The following is a 12,892-nucleotide window of genomic DNA, read 5'->3' as shown; positions in this document are numbered from 1 at the left end:
AGTTGTGTTTGTCATTGGTGACGTGCCCAGATGCATTGTGGGTGCTGTGTTGGTGGTGCAGGTTGTAAAGGCTGAGCTGGTTGTCCCTCTCATGAAGAGTTGGGTTGAGTTGCTGAGGTGTTTGATATGAGAGATGGGAACAGTGAATCAGAGGCGCTGAAAGACCAGGTCCCTATTCAGCATGTCACATGTCAAAGATGTGAATCCTCATTGGCCAGGGGGAACGCCCGGGATGTTTGTGTCATACGTAAAGTTGTGTTGAGCCAGCATTAGAGGGAGAGGATTGGTCCAGCTGTGTAGGGAAGAGAAGACTCTCTATCTGCCAGTAGAGATGTCATTACTGTACTGAGGAAGACATTAGTCATTTTACACACACACACACACACACACACACACACACACACCGCCATTGCTCTGAGCCGTAATTATTTCACCAAGAACATTTCACTATTTTATTATCAACTTTTAATCTATGAGACTTTTTAAATGTGAAATTATTGATTATTAAGGGGGAAAAGTAAATGTTCTTTTTTTCTTTTTCCTTTTTGTGGGCAGTATTAAGCACTGTACCTACATGAACTCTGTAAAAAGATATACATATATATGTGAAACAGTGGAGGTGAGCAGCCGGAGAAGGATGACCTGTTGGTGAACCGAGTCTGGAGGAGCCCAACACACACAAACACACACACACACACACACACACACACACACACACACACACACACACACACACACACACACACACACACGTATACATCAATATAGAGGGAATATAGAGGTCTGAGTCTGTGCCAGATGATTCCAACATGGCAGTAATCAATTGGCTGACTATCTAAAACTAATGGTGTACCTTGGAAAAGGTTCTGCAGCCGTGCACCTGTATGGTCCTTTAACAGGCAAACATGGCGCCTCACTGTGTGACCACATCTCTCTGTTTGATACTTGACTTGGTCTTGGTCAGGGAGAAGCCTTGAGGTTTCACCCTTCTAGAAGACCTTGAGTGGCTCCGTGTCCATGCAGACACTAAGCTTTGGCTCATCTGATCTTTCTCCCAAACCAAGGGCAATCTCATTGGTTCCAAGCTTATTTTGCTTAAATCTGTGTTGTGTAAATGTAGCTCTGACAGAATGAAAGACGCTCCGATGAGTGTGGACTCCAGCAGACTCGTGTCCTGTTCAGGTGTGTCTCGGCTGCTCACTCAGTATTTTTAAGGGTCTAGTTTTACAGTAACAGTATTCTATCATTTCATTGCCTGACAATGGATGTCTTGTCAGTGTTTTTAACTTCAGATAAATGAAAAAAATAGTTTTTGTGCACTTATTTTATTGACCATTGTGAGCTCTCTCTCTCTCTCTCTCTCTCTCTCTCTCTCTCTCTCTCTCATTATTGGTGTGTAAGTGCATTTAGATCCCATTGTGGGATCTGTGTATAGTCTTGCAGCATTGGTTATAATCTGAAGAAAACAAATGACTTGATAATAATGACGATAATCTTATACTAGGTAAAAAAAGACAGTGAATCTAGTTGTTGTTTGTGGCATGGTTATGCATTCAATGGTCATCATTTCAATGATTAAAACTATACAAAAAAAATCCTTATTTTCCACTGGTGCTGTTCTGCTGTTTGGATTTGTTTTCCACTTTTCAGTGTGCAGTATTGCGGTTCCTGTTGCTAATGGTGTTGCTAAGCTAGCTTGCTTGCTCAGTTGTTTACCACCAGAGCAATATATTGTAGCAATTTGACAAAATCAAGATGTATACAAGAAATCCATAGCCGTACATTTCTGGCATACTGGTGCATGAATCTATGATTGCAAGTCTTAAGTGATATGATCATGGTGTTTTTAATTGTTTCTCCTAATAAAGCACATTTGCAGATGTAGTGTAATGTATTGCTCTGGCCAGCCATCACCCTGCTCACATTGTCTTCCTCATTCTGGCCCTTCGGACTAAAATCTGGGTAACCAATTCACATTTGTGACCATATTTGAATTTAAATTTGACCCATGTCTGATTTGCTGTGTGCCCACATGCGTATCAAGAGTCAGTGATGCATGAGGAAAGCTGCGTGTAACCTAGCAACACACAGCCAGATCACCATCTGTAATGGACAGTGGCAACAAGGGGTAATATACAAATAACAAATAACAGTTCAGGTTACTTTCAAAGCATATTAGAGCTGCACAATCCCATTTGAAGGTGAAGAAGAGTTCAGCGTGGTTGCAGGCTGCAGTGACTGAACCCTGGCACATATATTCCTCTTGAATTGGATCTCCACATATAAATAGATTTCATTTGAGCAAAAATGTCAAATTGGGTCATGTTTGCCAGGTGATCTAAAGGTAGCCTGAATGAAATCTGATATTTACTGCCTGCTATTGGAATCAGTGAGAGGATGTGAGCTGCCCGCACTCCATTGTTTAAGTGTCCTCATCTAACCCACGTCTCCTAGTAAAGATGAATGTGTCCTAATCCTGCATCCTAATCCTGCGTCCTTCATGTCCACCCCTGGCCACATCTTATTGTGAAAGGATTCAGACAACTGACAATGTCAGCTTATTAAAGCATGGATTTCAAAACATGAAATCTGATATCTAGCCCTCCGTGAAAAAGATTTGATCTGTTTTTGCAGCTATAAACCCTCCGCTCTGTCTCACAGGAGGAAAGATAGGATCCTCTGCAGCCCAGATCTAAAGCTGATAATGTCAGTCTGTGATCATCACTTGTTCCAGACATATGCTTAATGTCAGGTTGGACATCTTGGACAATGGGAGTATTGTTTTTCTGTTTCACCATAGTAATCTAGACTTTTTGTACTTCACTCTGGTTGCTTAGTAGCAGGCTTTATCTGATTCACGCCTCCATTTTTGTACATATGTGTGCCAACAGCCTGGGCAGACAGTGGCTTTTTTATTTGTAAAGACATAAACTTGCTTGCATATATAAATAAAAGAAAATAATACACTTGTGTACTTGTTAATAAGGGAATGATTGCGTCTTTATTTTACATTATAGCACGTTTGTGCTTGTCTAAAAGGCTTTGTAGATCATTTCAATTTTATAGAATTCTTTTGATTGGTTACTACTATAACAAATAATAACAACCAGGTAAGTGTATCCTATGTGATGATGTTGTGTGGGCAGTAATACATGTAAAGACACATAATTACTCACGGAGGGAAATGCTTCTCTGAGGACGCATGCTGCTCTGAGGAGACATTCTGCTCTGAGGACACATGCTGCTCTGAGGAGACATTCTGCTCTGAAGACACATTCTGCTCTGAAGACACATTCTGCTCTGAGGAAAAATGCTGCTCTGAGGACAAATGCTGCTCTGAGGACACATTCTGCTCTGAGGACACATTCTGCTCTGAGGATACATTCTGCTCTGAGGACACATGCTGCTCTGAGGAGACATTCTGCTCTGAAGACAAATGCTGCTCTGAGGACACATGCTGCTCTGAGGAGACATTCTGCTCTGAAGACACATTCTGCTATGAGGACACATTCTGCTCTGAGGACACATGCTGCTCTGAGGAGACATTCTGCTCTGAAGACACATTCTGCTATGAGGACACATTCTGCTCTGAGGACACATGCTGCTCTGAGGACACATTCTGCTCTGAAGACACATTCTGCTCTGAGGACACATTCTGCTCTGAAGACACATTCTGCTCTGAGGACACATTCTGCTCTGAGGACACATGCTGCTCTGAGGACACATTGTCAACACTCTCAGAATATTCTGACTTTACCTGCCTTTATCCTACTATAGACATCATTTTACTAGATAAACAGCCCCATCTGGTGGGCAATTTAAAACAATACATTCTCAATAAAATAGTCCAAACAAATATAAATAATTATAAAAAAAAAAAATTATTTATACTTTTTATTGATCTCCACTGGGGAAATGACAATTTTTTCACTCTGTTGTTAGATCACACTACACACAGGCCTGAAATACACACACATGCTCAGGTCCTACATGGACTAATGGGGACAGGCCCCCAGTGCAATTGGGGGTTTGGCACTTTGCTCCAGAGCACCTTGGCAGTGCCCATGAGGTGAACTCCGGTGGACACAGTGACACAGTGAACCAACCCAACCCAACTCCCTACAGACTACTGCCAACCTTTATTGTGAGTATAACCATAATTGTTCAATATCAATAATAATGAAAAAGAAGTGTAGAGGTGAAAATGATCCCATGGTGGTGTAAATTACACAATATTTATATAATAAAGGTGAATGAGACAATAACCCAGTGAATGGGTAATATTTAACAAAGCAATTGAGTTAATTCCAATCAGCATGGTTGGGTCAAATAAAACAACCCAGCATTTGGGTTGACCTGGGTTAACCCAGAAAACCCAGGTGATCAGCAGTTGGATTAAAGGAACACGATTTATTGGGATTTTAGCTTATTCACCATATCCCCAGAGTTAGATAAGTCCATACACACCCTTCTCATCTCCGTGCATGTCGTAACTCTGTCTGACTCACCCACCGCTAGCCTAGCTATAGATCCAAACACACCTGTAGCCACCATCAAGTACCATCGTGTTTGCTCAGAACATTTCACTGAGGACGACTATTTCGAAAAAATGGAATTTGCCAGACGGACCATGAAACGTGTGCTGAAGGACAAAGTTATTATAAAAACGTTATTTTGTCACGTTTGATTGGGAGCAGTAGGCTAGATGGAGCCGGTTACTCCAGCATCTGTGCTATGCGAGGCTAGGGGTGGGTGTGTCAGACAGAGTTAAGACACGCACATGAGAAGGGTATGATGATGATGTTAGACTTATCTAACTCTGGGGGATACGGTGAATAAGACAAAGTCCCAATAAGTTGGCATGTTCTTTTAAGGTTCGGTTATTTTTCAGCCCAGAGTTATTAAGAGTGTGCTCTACTGCAGTGAAAAGATCCCAACCTGACCACAGAATGATATCGTTGTCCTATGTGAGAAACAGATGCCATGTTACAAGTTGTAAATGCAATTAAAAAAATCAATAAAAACATTGTTGAAAAAAAGTAAAGAGGGTGCCCGGTAGAGCGGGCACCCATATATAGAGGTTTACTCCTCGACGCAGCAGGCCAGGGTTTGACTCCAACCTGCAGCTATTGCTGCATGTCATTCCCCCCCCTCTCTCCCCTTTCATTTCTTCAGCTATCCTGTCAATAAAGGTTTAAAAATGCCCAAAAAATAATTTTAAAAAAAGAATAAAATGTGTTTTTTGTACTTTCTACATCTAGAAGACGGAAAAAAGAAAAAAATATATAATAATAGAGATGCTTTGATGACAGCTGTTTTAAGTGCTGACAGTTCATTTTATTTTTCATAACCTTTTTAACCTTGTTTTTTGCATTAATTACACACTGCAAAAAAATGGGTTGGGTTGTATGAAATCGCTTTGACCAACAAGAAAACATGACATCCACAGTGGTTACAGAATTGTTAGAATGTATGCCGGGACAGGACTTAGAAAGCACAACTTGAAACACTTTATACATACAGCACTCTGTTAAAGTAACAAACACTGATTTCATCTTGACTATTTATACACTATACACAGTTTAATAAAAAAAAAAAAAAAAAAAGATCTTAAATGAAAGGACTATATGATAGTTATACAGCAGAAGAACATCATACGCAAACCAACAAACATGCATGTAACATTTTAAGATATAGTCAACTTTATGGCATTCAAAAAGTTTCTATCATGTATCACTGGGTGTAGACATGGGAAAAGTCTGAGACTTGCTATTAGTGCGGTAGCCTTTTAATTAAAAGGGAAACTCCATACATTTTACACATTCAGTGGTGTTGGGAAGTGTTACTGTAATATGTGAAAAAGGTTGTCTAAAGCCTTTAGTGTTTCAGAGAGAATGAGGTCACTTGAGTCAGCATCAGTTGGGGCTGAAGACTACATCACCTCTGCTCGAGGCTATGCCGAGGCTACGTTAGCTGCTACTAGCATAACACACACTAAACCCCCACCATCAGCGGTCGAGTTGTATTGTGAGTAAGGTCGACACCATGTTTTGAAAAGGAAGAATGTGTGAAATTGAACACAATATCTGTGGTTCTGCTTTTTAATCGTTTTTAACCCATTCACCATGAGTCCAGCAATGCTAATTGAGTGCTATGCTAAGCATGATGGTGCTATCTAGGAAGTGTTAGTGAGCACACCATGTTTCAGACGCGCAACTATCGGTAAGCAGGGTAAGCGGTGCTTACGGGCCCGGACCGATCATGGGCCCGCATCACTGGACGATATTGATTGACAGCCGGGGTCCCCTGTCGCATTTTCATTACTCGTGACAATCCCAGCAGTCCCACGTGCAGCCACTGACCAAGCGGGAGCGAGAACGGGTCAAATTAATTTCCTTGTTTCTCTTATGAAGACGAGACATGTGTGACTCGAACGGCTCACATTTACCAACAAAACGTACAGCGAAAGACCGTGCAAAACATTTCAGATCGTCCTGCCAACGTGTGTTCATTTTAACATCAATGTACGCTGTAACGTTTTTTCACCATAAAGTCACTGAAGCGGCTGCTGTTTGAATACTGTCGGCTCTCTGCAGCGGGCGGGGCTGCTGCTCCATTTCCCCCGCGACTGACGGGCACACATACACACACACACACACACACACACACACACACACACACATCAGGATGCAGGGAAACAACGCAGATGAGACAACACGATGACCTAAATTGAGGACAGCTAAGTTTGTTATTGTAAGTGCAATGATAAGTTAAAGTCCAATAAGTACTTTATCAAACTGTATGAATGTGTGTGTGTGTGTGGCCAGGATAGGAAATAAACTAACAATGTCAAGATCAACAAGCCACTGACAGTGACATATATGTTCATATTTGATTCATTCAATAAATTATTATTTTTTGTCTTAAATCCATCAGCCATTTTCCTATTATACCAACATTTGCAGCATCCTGAGCCTTTTTGGTAAGGTTTCCTAGGAAATCTCAGCCCAGAGTAATTAATTAACAGTAATAATTATTATTGTCATCAAAACAAGTTTCCTTTTATTTATAAAGAACTATAAAAAAAAAAAATTGCAACTTTTTTTTGCAACTTTCACTGTCTTCTGCAACTTCATTGCAACAAACATATAAACAGACATTGGAACTTTTATTGCAATTTTTTACAAAAGCTCCCGTGAAATCAGGCATTTTGGGCCGCAACAATGTAAAAAAAAACTCAGTCAGTCATCTCATCTCTTATATGCCGTGTCTCTATGATCTTATCCTGTCCTATTCATGGTAGCCTACTCGGGGACATTGCGCTATCATCACGTGCTGTAGTAGGGGGGCCCGCCTTGATAATCCTGCATAGGGGCCCGGTGTTGGCTAGTTACGCCACTGCCATGTTTGTTACAAGTTCTACTTTATTGGTAACTTGCTTTATTAATGAATAGCCAGTCACACAGTCCTGTTTTCTTCAGAACTAATGAAAAATAGTTTGTATACGGATATACCACAGAAAGCCCATCCATGCAGGAGATGTGCTTACTCTATTTCTTCTTTACAATCATTGTACAAAAATATATGTCAAGCTCTGCATAGACTTGGTTTAGGCATTGTAGCATCAAGCTACAATTGACTAAAACTAAATTAAATGGTGCCCAGGTTTTCGTAGATGACATCATCATTAGTTGTGCTCATACTGGCAGTATTAGCGGGAGAGGAAGCAGAGCAGGAAGGGATGGTGTTAGAGGACGACAATAGGCTAAATGATTGGGTTGTTTTGCAGACTTGAGCATAAAGGTGTGCAAATGGGTCTGCTTTGCTTTCTTTTTTATCAGACTTCTCCTCCTTGCTCATGGGCTCAGTATAAATGGGTTCGTCATATGCAACGTTTTTATTCTGAGCCAAACTGATTTTGTCGAACACCTCTGCGTAGACTGAATCTGGCTGATCGGGGGGGAAGCAGGGATGTGAAATAGAGGAGTTAGGAGACGGAGTGACATATTCTCTGGGGCTGAAGGGTTTGAACGGGAGAACACTTGCAGGGTCTACATACAGAGCCATGGTCGGTTGCGCTTTTGGTACAGGTTGGATGCAATCAGCTGGGTCAGCATATACAGCTTCTGATTGGCCATCAAGATGTCCTCCGGAGTGGCTGCGATGTGTGGGCACCAGTGGAAGAGGCATGAGGGTAATTGGAGCTGGATGCGCTGATGAACTCTCTGATGAACCAACCAAATCTTCCTGGGAACGTGCACTCTCTTCTAAAGCAGCACATTTACTGTCCTGTGTCCTCAGTTTGTTTTCCGGAATCGCAGCAATACTGATCATATCTGGTATTCTGGGGAGCGGGGAATGAGCCTGTATGTTGGTAACCACAACTTTCTGACCCTCTTGGTTTTGGTTGCCTAAAGTAATAGTCGAACTCTTCCGTTTGATGGTACTCTGAATTAGGGCGAATATCTTCTCAGCCTGGTGTGTCTCAAAGATAAATGTTCCAGGACCAGAGTCACAGCGTCGTCCTGCTTCGATGGTTAAGGCCAGCTGGTGAGAAAACACAAAGAAGACACTAAGAATGGAAAGCAATCGGAGGAAACACCCCAGTCATAATGCCTGCCCTTGTAAAAATTGTACAATTCAGTTTTAATTGACACAGTATGTATGAGCAGTTAAGGGGGAAGCTGGATTGTTTGATATTGAAAACCTCACCTTATCTTTCCCGTATCGTCTCAGCCGTTCATACGGCCACTCCCTAACGATGTTCTTCTGTGTTTCTCTCAGCAGCAGCGCCTCTCGGCCCACCTGCAGCCAGTACGACCCCTGCAGGCCGCAGCGTGTCGCTGCATCAGTCTTTTGAACCATTACCCAGAACTCTGAGGCTGGACAGAAGATAGGCGTTACTATTATTATTGTTGCAGTTTGATCAAGCCAAACACGCTTTGTTCATGTAGTGTATACTAAATAGAGTGACAACATTATTTTTCACAGCAAAATTATCCTTAAAAATTTCGGGAATAACAAGTAGAATGTGGGACTGCATAGTGTTTACCACATACACAAAGAAGACTGAAAATATTTGTAGGAGGATGGAAATGCATTCAACAATTAGGCCGAAAGGATACACGCGATGCATTTTGGTGAGAAACTGTGAACATAAGCACATCTTTGCACAGGAAACCTTTAGGTTTACCTCAAGTTGTGGCGATTGATGAGTTACAGATATTGATTAGATTGATAGATATTGATAGATCATTTCTAATGATTATTCATATTATTATTATTAATATGAATATAATTATGCCTTTAAGAACCACATCTCAACTTCAACAGAGAGTGTGTGCTAGCTGTGTGCCAATGATGAATACAGCTTCAGAACTTGAGTGGTGTCCTCTTGTTCTTGACACATGTCCAACCACTCTCCTTAAACCACTACAACAGTTTTAATGGAACATCCAAAATATGGCTTGAAAACAGAGAAAATGATCATGAAAAAAAAAAGAAAAGAATTAATAGCAGAGTTCATAGTTCAGGCCCTATAGATGCTGATTGAATTATATGATATTGCTATTTAAATTAGTTGCATGTCTGATTTCTGATTAAACTAGAGCTGTTGGCCTCCACCAGCCAGTGGTTTGGTTCCACTTTCTCGCTGTCCGTCATTTTGGTGGCCAGGGTGGTAAAAATCCCATCATAATCTATTATTACGTCATTTTCATTTTTAATGATAAAACATTTCATTTTCATTATTAATAATTATAGTATATAGAACAAGCTTATGGATAACGCCATTTAGAAGTGCATCAAAAGAAGAAAAGATGAACAGATACACCAACCATCCTTAATGTACACACTTTCTATGAGAATCTAGCCCCATGTGACCCAGGGCCCCTCTGAATGGGCTCTATCTCATCTCCATGCATCCCGAGTGCGTTCACACCTTTACTGAGGGGCCTTAATGTTGTATTTTGGTTTATTTTCATAAAATTCACAGATACAGTTGTAGTAAAGCAGTAGAGAAAGACATTCAGTTGCATTATTGTTAACTAGATATTGCTTATAATGGAGATATTTCCTTTGAAAGGTGAGGATAGAAGTCTTATTATTTCCTTCATTGTGTCTTCAATTACTCTGGCATGGTAATACAAAAGATTTGAGTTATAATGGATTCATATTCCGTAGCTCTCTAACTATCACATGACCAGTTTAGGACTTATGGTTGAGAAGCTCTAGTCACAAAGACAGTCTGGTCTCTGCTGTTTTACCTGGTCTCCTCTCTGTCCCTGTCTCCTGCTCACGTCCACTCCTCTCCCTCCCCAGACCTGCCATCTTCCACCCCTCCACCAGATGCCCTCTGCCTCTCTTGCCAGCTCACCTGCAGTCACCTGACCTCCTGCTCAGCTGCTCTCACTTCCCTTATCAGTGACTTATGGTGCGTTCTTTTCGTCTTGTAATCGCGACTAGTAGCTCGAGTGTGACGTCACATCCGTGTCGAAAAACAAGAAACGAACTCGGGGTCCTCTGAGTTCAGACGACTTGACGAGTCGTATATACAACCTCGGGGGCGTTCTTTTTGCAACTTCCGGTTCGTAACTCAGAAAAACGACTCGTAGATCGACTTCGGTGGACAAAGAGAACGCACCATCATACTGCATACCGGTCCTCTTTTTTTGTTCCTTGTCGGTTTATTGTTCATGATGATGAGTATTGTTACCTGCCTGCCTGCCTTTGGACTCTGTCTGTGAGCCACCACAAAGAGGTCAGTCAACCTGGCTGCAGAGGTGTCAAATACTTTGTTACCTTACATTTTCACGCAATTATCTGTACTTTCTGCTCCTTACATTTTAAAAATAGCCTCATTACTCATATTTCAGCTGGTTTTCATTCCGGGTTGTCATTGTTCAAAAAAAAACACACAAAAAAAACAACCTATCCAGATAAATCGCGCCATCCGGAGAGAGTGAATTTGATTATGGTTGGATGAGAAGTATAAACATATACCATTCGAACACCCTATTGGTTTGTACACTAGTGTTCTGTGAGAGATCGTCCTGTGTGCCGTGAGAAATTATCCGATTTTACTTAATTGGTCCAAAAAAATTTTTTTATTGAGTTGCTGCAAATAATTTGCCATTGTTGCGCATCTGTGCCTGCAATATGACTGGCAGAGAAATTAAATACTATTCTGTATCAGTAGGTGGCAGTATAACGCAATAATGACCTTGTTGATTTAAGACAATAGAATTACTGCCAGCAGGGCTCCAGAGTGTGACCAAAATTTTAGAGTGTGCGACCAGTAAATGTGCCTCTTTTTTTTAACACGTTAAACGTTGAAATTTCGGTACCTGAGAGCCGTGTGCTGAGGGAATTGTAGAAATGTATGTTTTAGCCTATAATGAGTAGAATATTAAAGCATATAAAAAAAAATACTTTGTGCTGTGCATGCACATTATCCACCCAGCCACCTCCAGACATCGCTTTGCCCCCCCTGGTCCACACTAGTCAAACATTCCTAGAACCACCACTGAGTCAGTGCGTTTACATCCACAGCAGTAACGGATAAGTGAATAACCAGTTTATGCCAGTTTTCCTCGTATACATTTGAATATTGTAATATAACTAATTACTCTTAAATGACAGTAACTAGTAATCAATAATGTATTACATTTTGGAAGTAACTTGCCCAACACTGCTAGCGACAAATCTGGCGACTTCCTGTAGAAGAGACGCCAGTATTGTCCCGCGAGAATGCAAGGTCTTTTCCTCTTGTGGCCCCCAGTCACCTCTCTCTTCTTTTCAGAGACTGAGGAGTAGGCAGGCTCCCCCCACTCTGCTCTCTCCTCATGTGCAGCAGAACTGCACAGGCAGGTAGAAGGGGAGGGGGGGACACGGCCTGGACCTGAGCATCCAGTCCTTGGTGACTGAACCAACCAGCCTTCTTTAGCCTCTCCTTTTGTGTTTTTTTTTTTTTTAACTTTATTTTTTACTTCAAATATACCTAAGTAAGTTATAGTGAGTTTGTGATTATTTGGCTAAAGATTTTTATTTATTTCTATCTACCTTGCTCTTTATCTCTGACTTTCTGCACCTGACACAACCGCTAGCTTTATGCACATTATTGCGTAATAACGTCAAAAATATGTAAATAAGCGTATGAAGTCATCTAGCTACTTTTAGCGACTTTTGGAGGTAGTGCTAGCTACTTTCATTGGAGAAGAGTTGGCAACACTGAGTGCAAGTGAAGTGACGGAATTTTCCACAACTCAGAGAATCAACTTGCGAAGCCTGGTACCGAGATGGAAATTTGATTTTGAATTTAAAGACAATTTCTGAAGTATGCAGAGGATAATTCAGAAGAAAAGGCTAGCAGCTAGGCACTTTGACATTGACCCGAGAAGAAGGTACTGAAACAAAAAAAAGAAAAAAACGAAGAATGAGCTGCTGTTAGCCAACAAGAGCAGAGCACAGCTAGCTGGAGGTGGGAGGAAAAACGTTACGGTAGCCTGGAGCTATAGAGACAAAACTCCCCAAGTGGATTTCAATGCGGGACAAACATAACCAAGTATGATGAAAAATGATTAAAAAAATAAAGCGTTAGTGTTATTAAATATTTGACTGTTCTGTAACTTTAGTTGATAGGAATGTCTGGTGTCATGCGGTATCCGGAGTAACGTTACCTTTCATTTGTTTTTTTTTGATTTCGTGACACAAGTCGTATTTACCCTCCATTACGTGGCTGGTCATACTAATGTTACACACAAGTTCAATTAAGATAAGAAATAAGATAAGATAAACCTTTCCTGTCACTGCCCAGAGTCCCATACGATGAAATTGTGAGTGGCACAACTGAAGGTGCATTAGAGATAATAGACAAGATAGACAGTTGATCATA

The 12,892-nt window shown here is 41.1% G+C and overlaps 1 protein-coding gene across 1 annotated transcript; it reads right to left on the bottom strand.

Moving 5' to 3' along the window:
- Positions 1-7,452: 7,452 nt before the first annotated feature.
- LOC114548075 (docking protein 1) lies at positions 7,453-10,321 on the bottom strand. The gene is made up of 3 exons (XM_028567782.1): positions 10,266-10,321; positions 8,713-8,882; positions 7,453-8,547 (listed from the first exon to the last, which is right to left on the bottom strand). The coding sequence occupies exons 2-3, from the start codon at positions 8,863-8,865 to the stop codon at positions 7,651-7,653; spliced, it is 1,050 nt and encodes a 349-aa protein (XP_028423583.1). The 5' UTR covers positions 8,866-8,882; positions 10,266-10,321; the 3' UTR covers positions 7,453-7,650.
- Between the last annotated feature and the right edge of the window lie 2,571 nt (positions 10,322-12,892).

The sequence above is a fragment of the Perca flavescens genome, chromosome 2, assembly GCF_004354835.1.
Source record: "Perca flavescens isolate YP-PL-M2 chromosome 2, PFLA_1.0, whole genome shotgun sequence".
Classification (NCBI taxonomy): domain Eukaryota; kingdom Metazoa; phylum Chordata; class Actinopteri; order Perciformes; family Percidae; genus Perca; species Perca flavescens.
The sequence above is the reverse complement of the archived record's forward strand: the minus strand, read 5'-3'. Positions and strand labels throughout refer to the sequence as shown.

Excerpts from the sequence above, each read along its gene's own strand:
- LOC114548075 (XM_028567782.1), bottom strand. The coding sequence starts at position 8,865 with ATGGTTCAAAAGACTGATGCAGCGACACGCTGCGGCCTGCAGGGGTCG. Across the intron at positions 8,548-8,712 it reads GACGATACGGGAAAGATAAG|CTGGCCTTAACCATCGAAGC; the intron begins GTGAGGTTTTCA and ends TTTTCTCACCAG.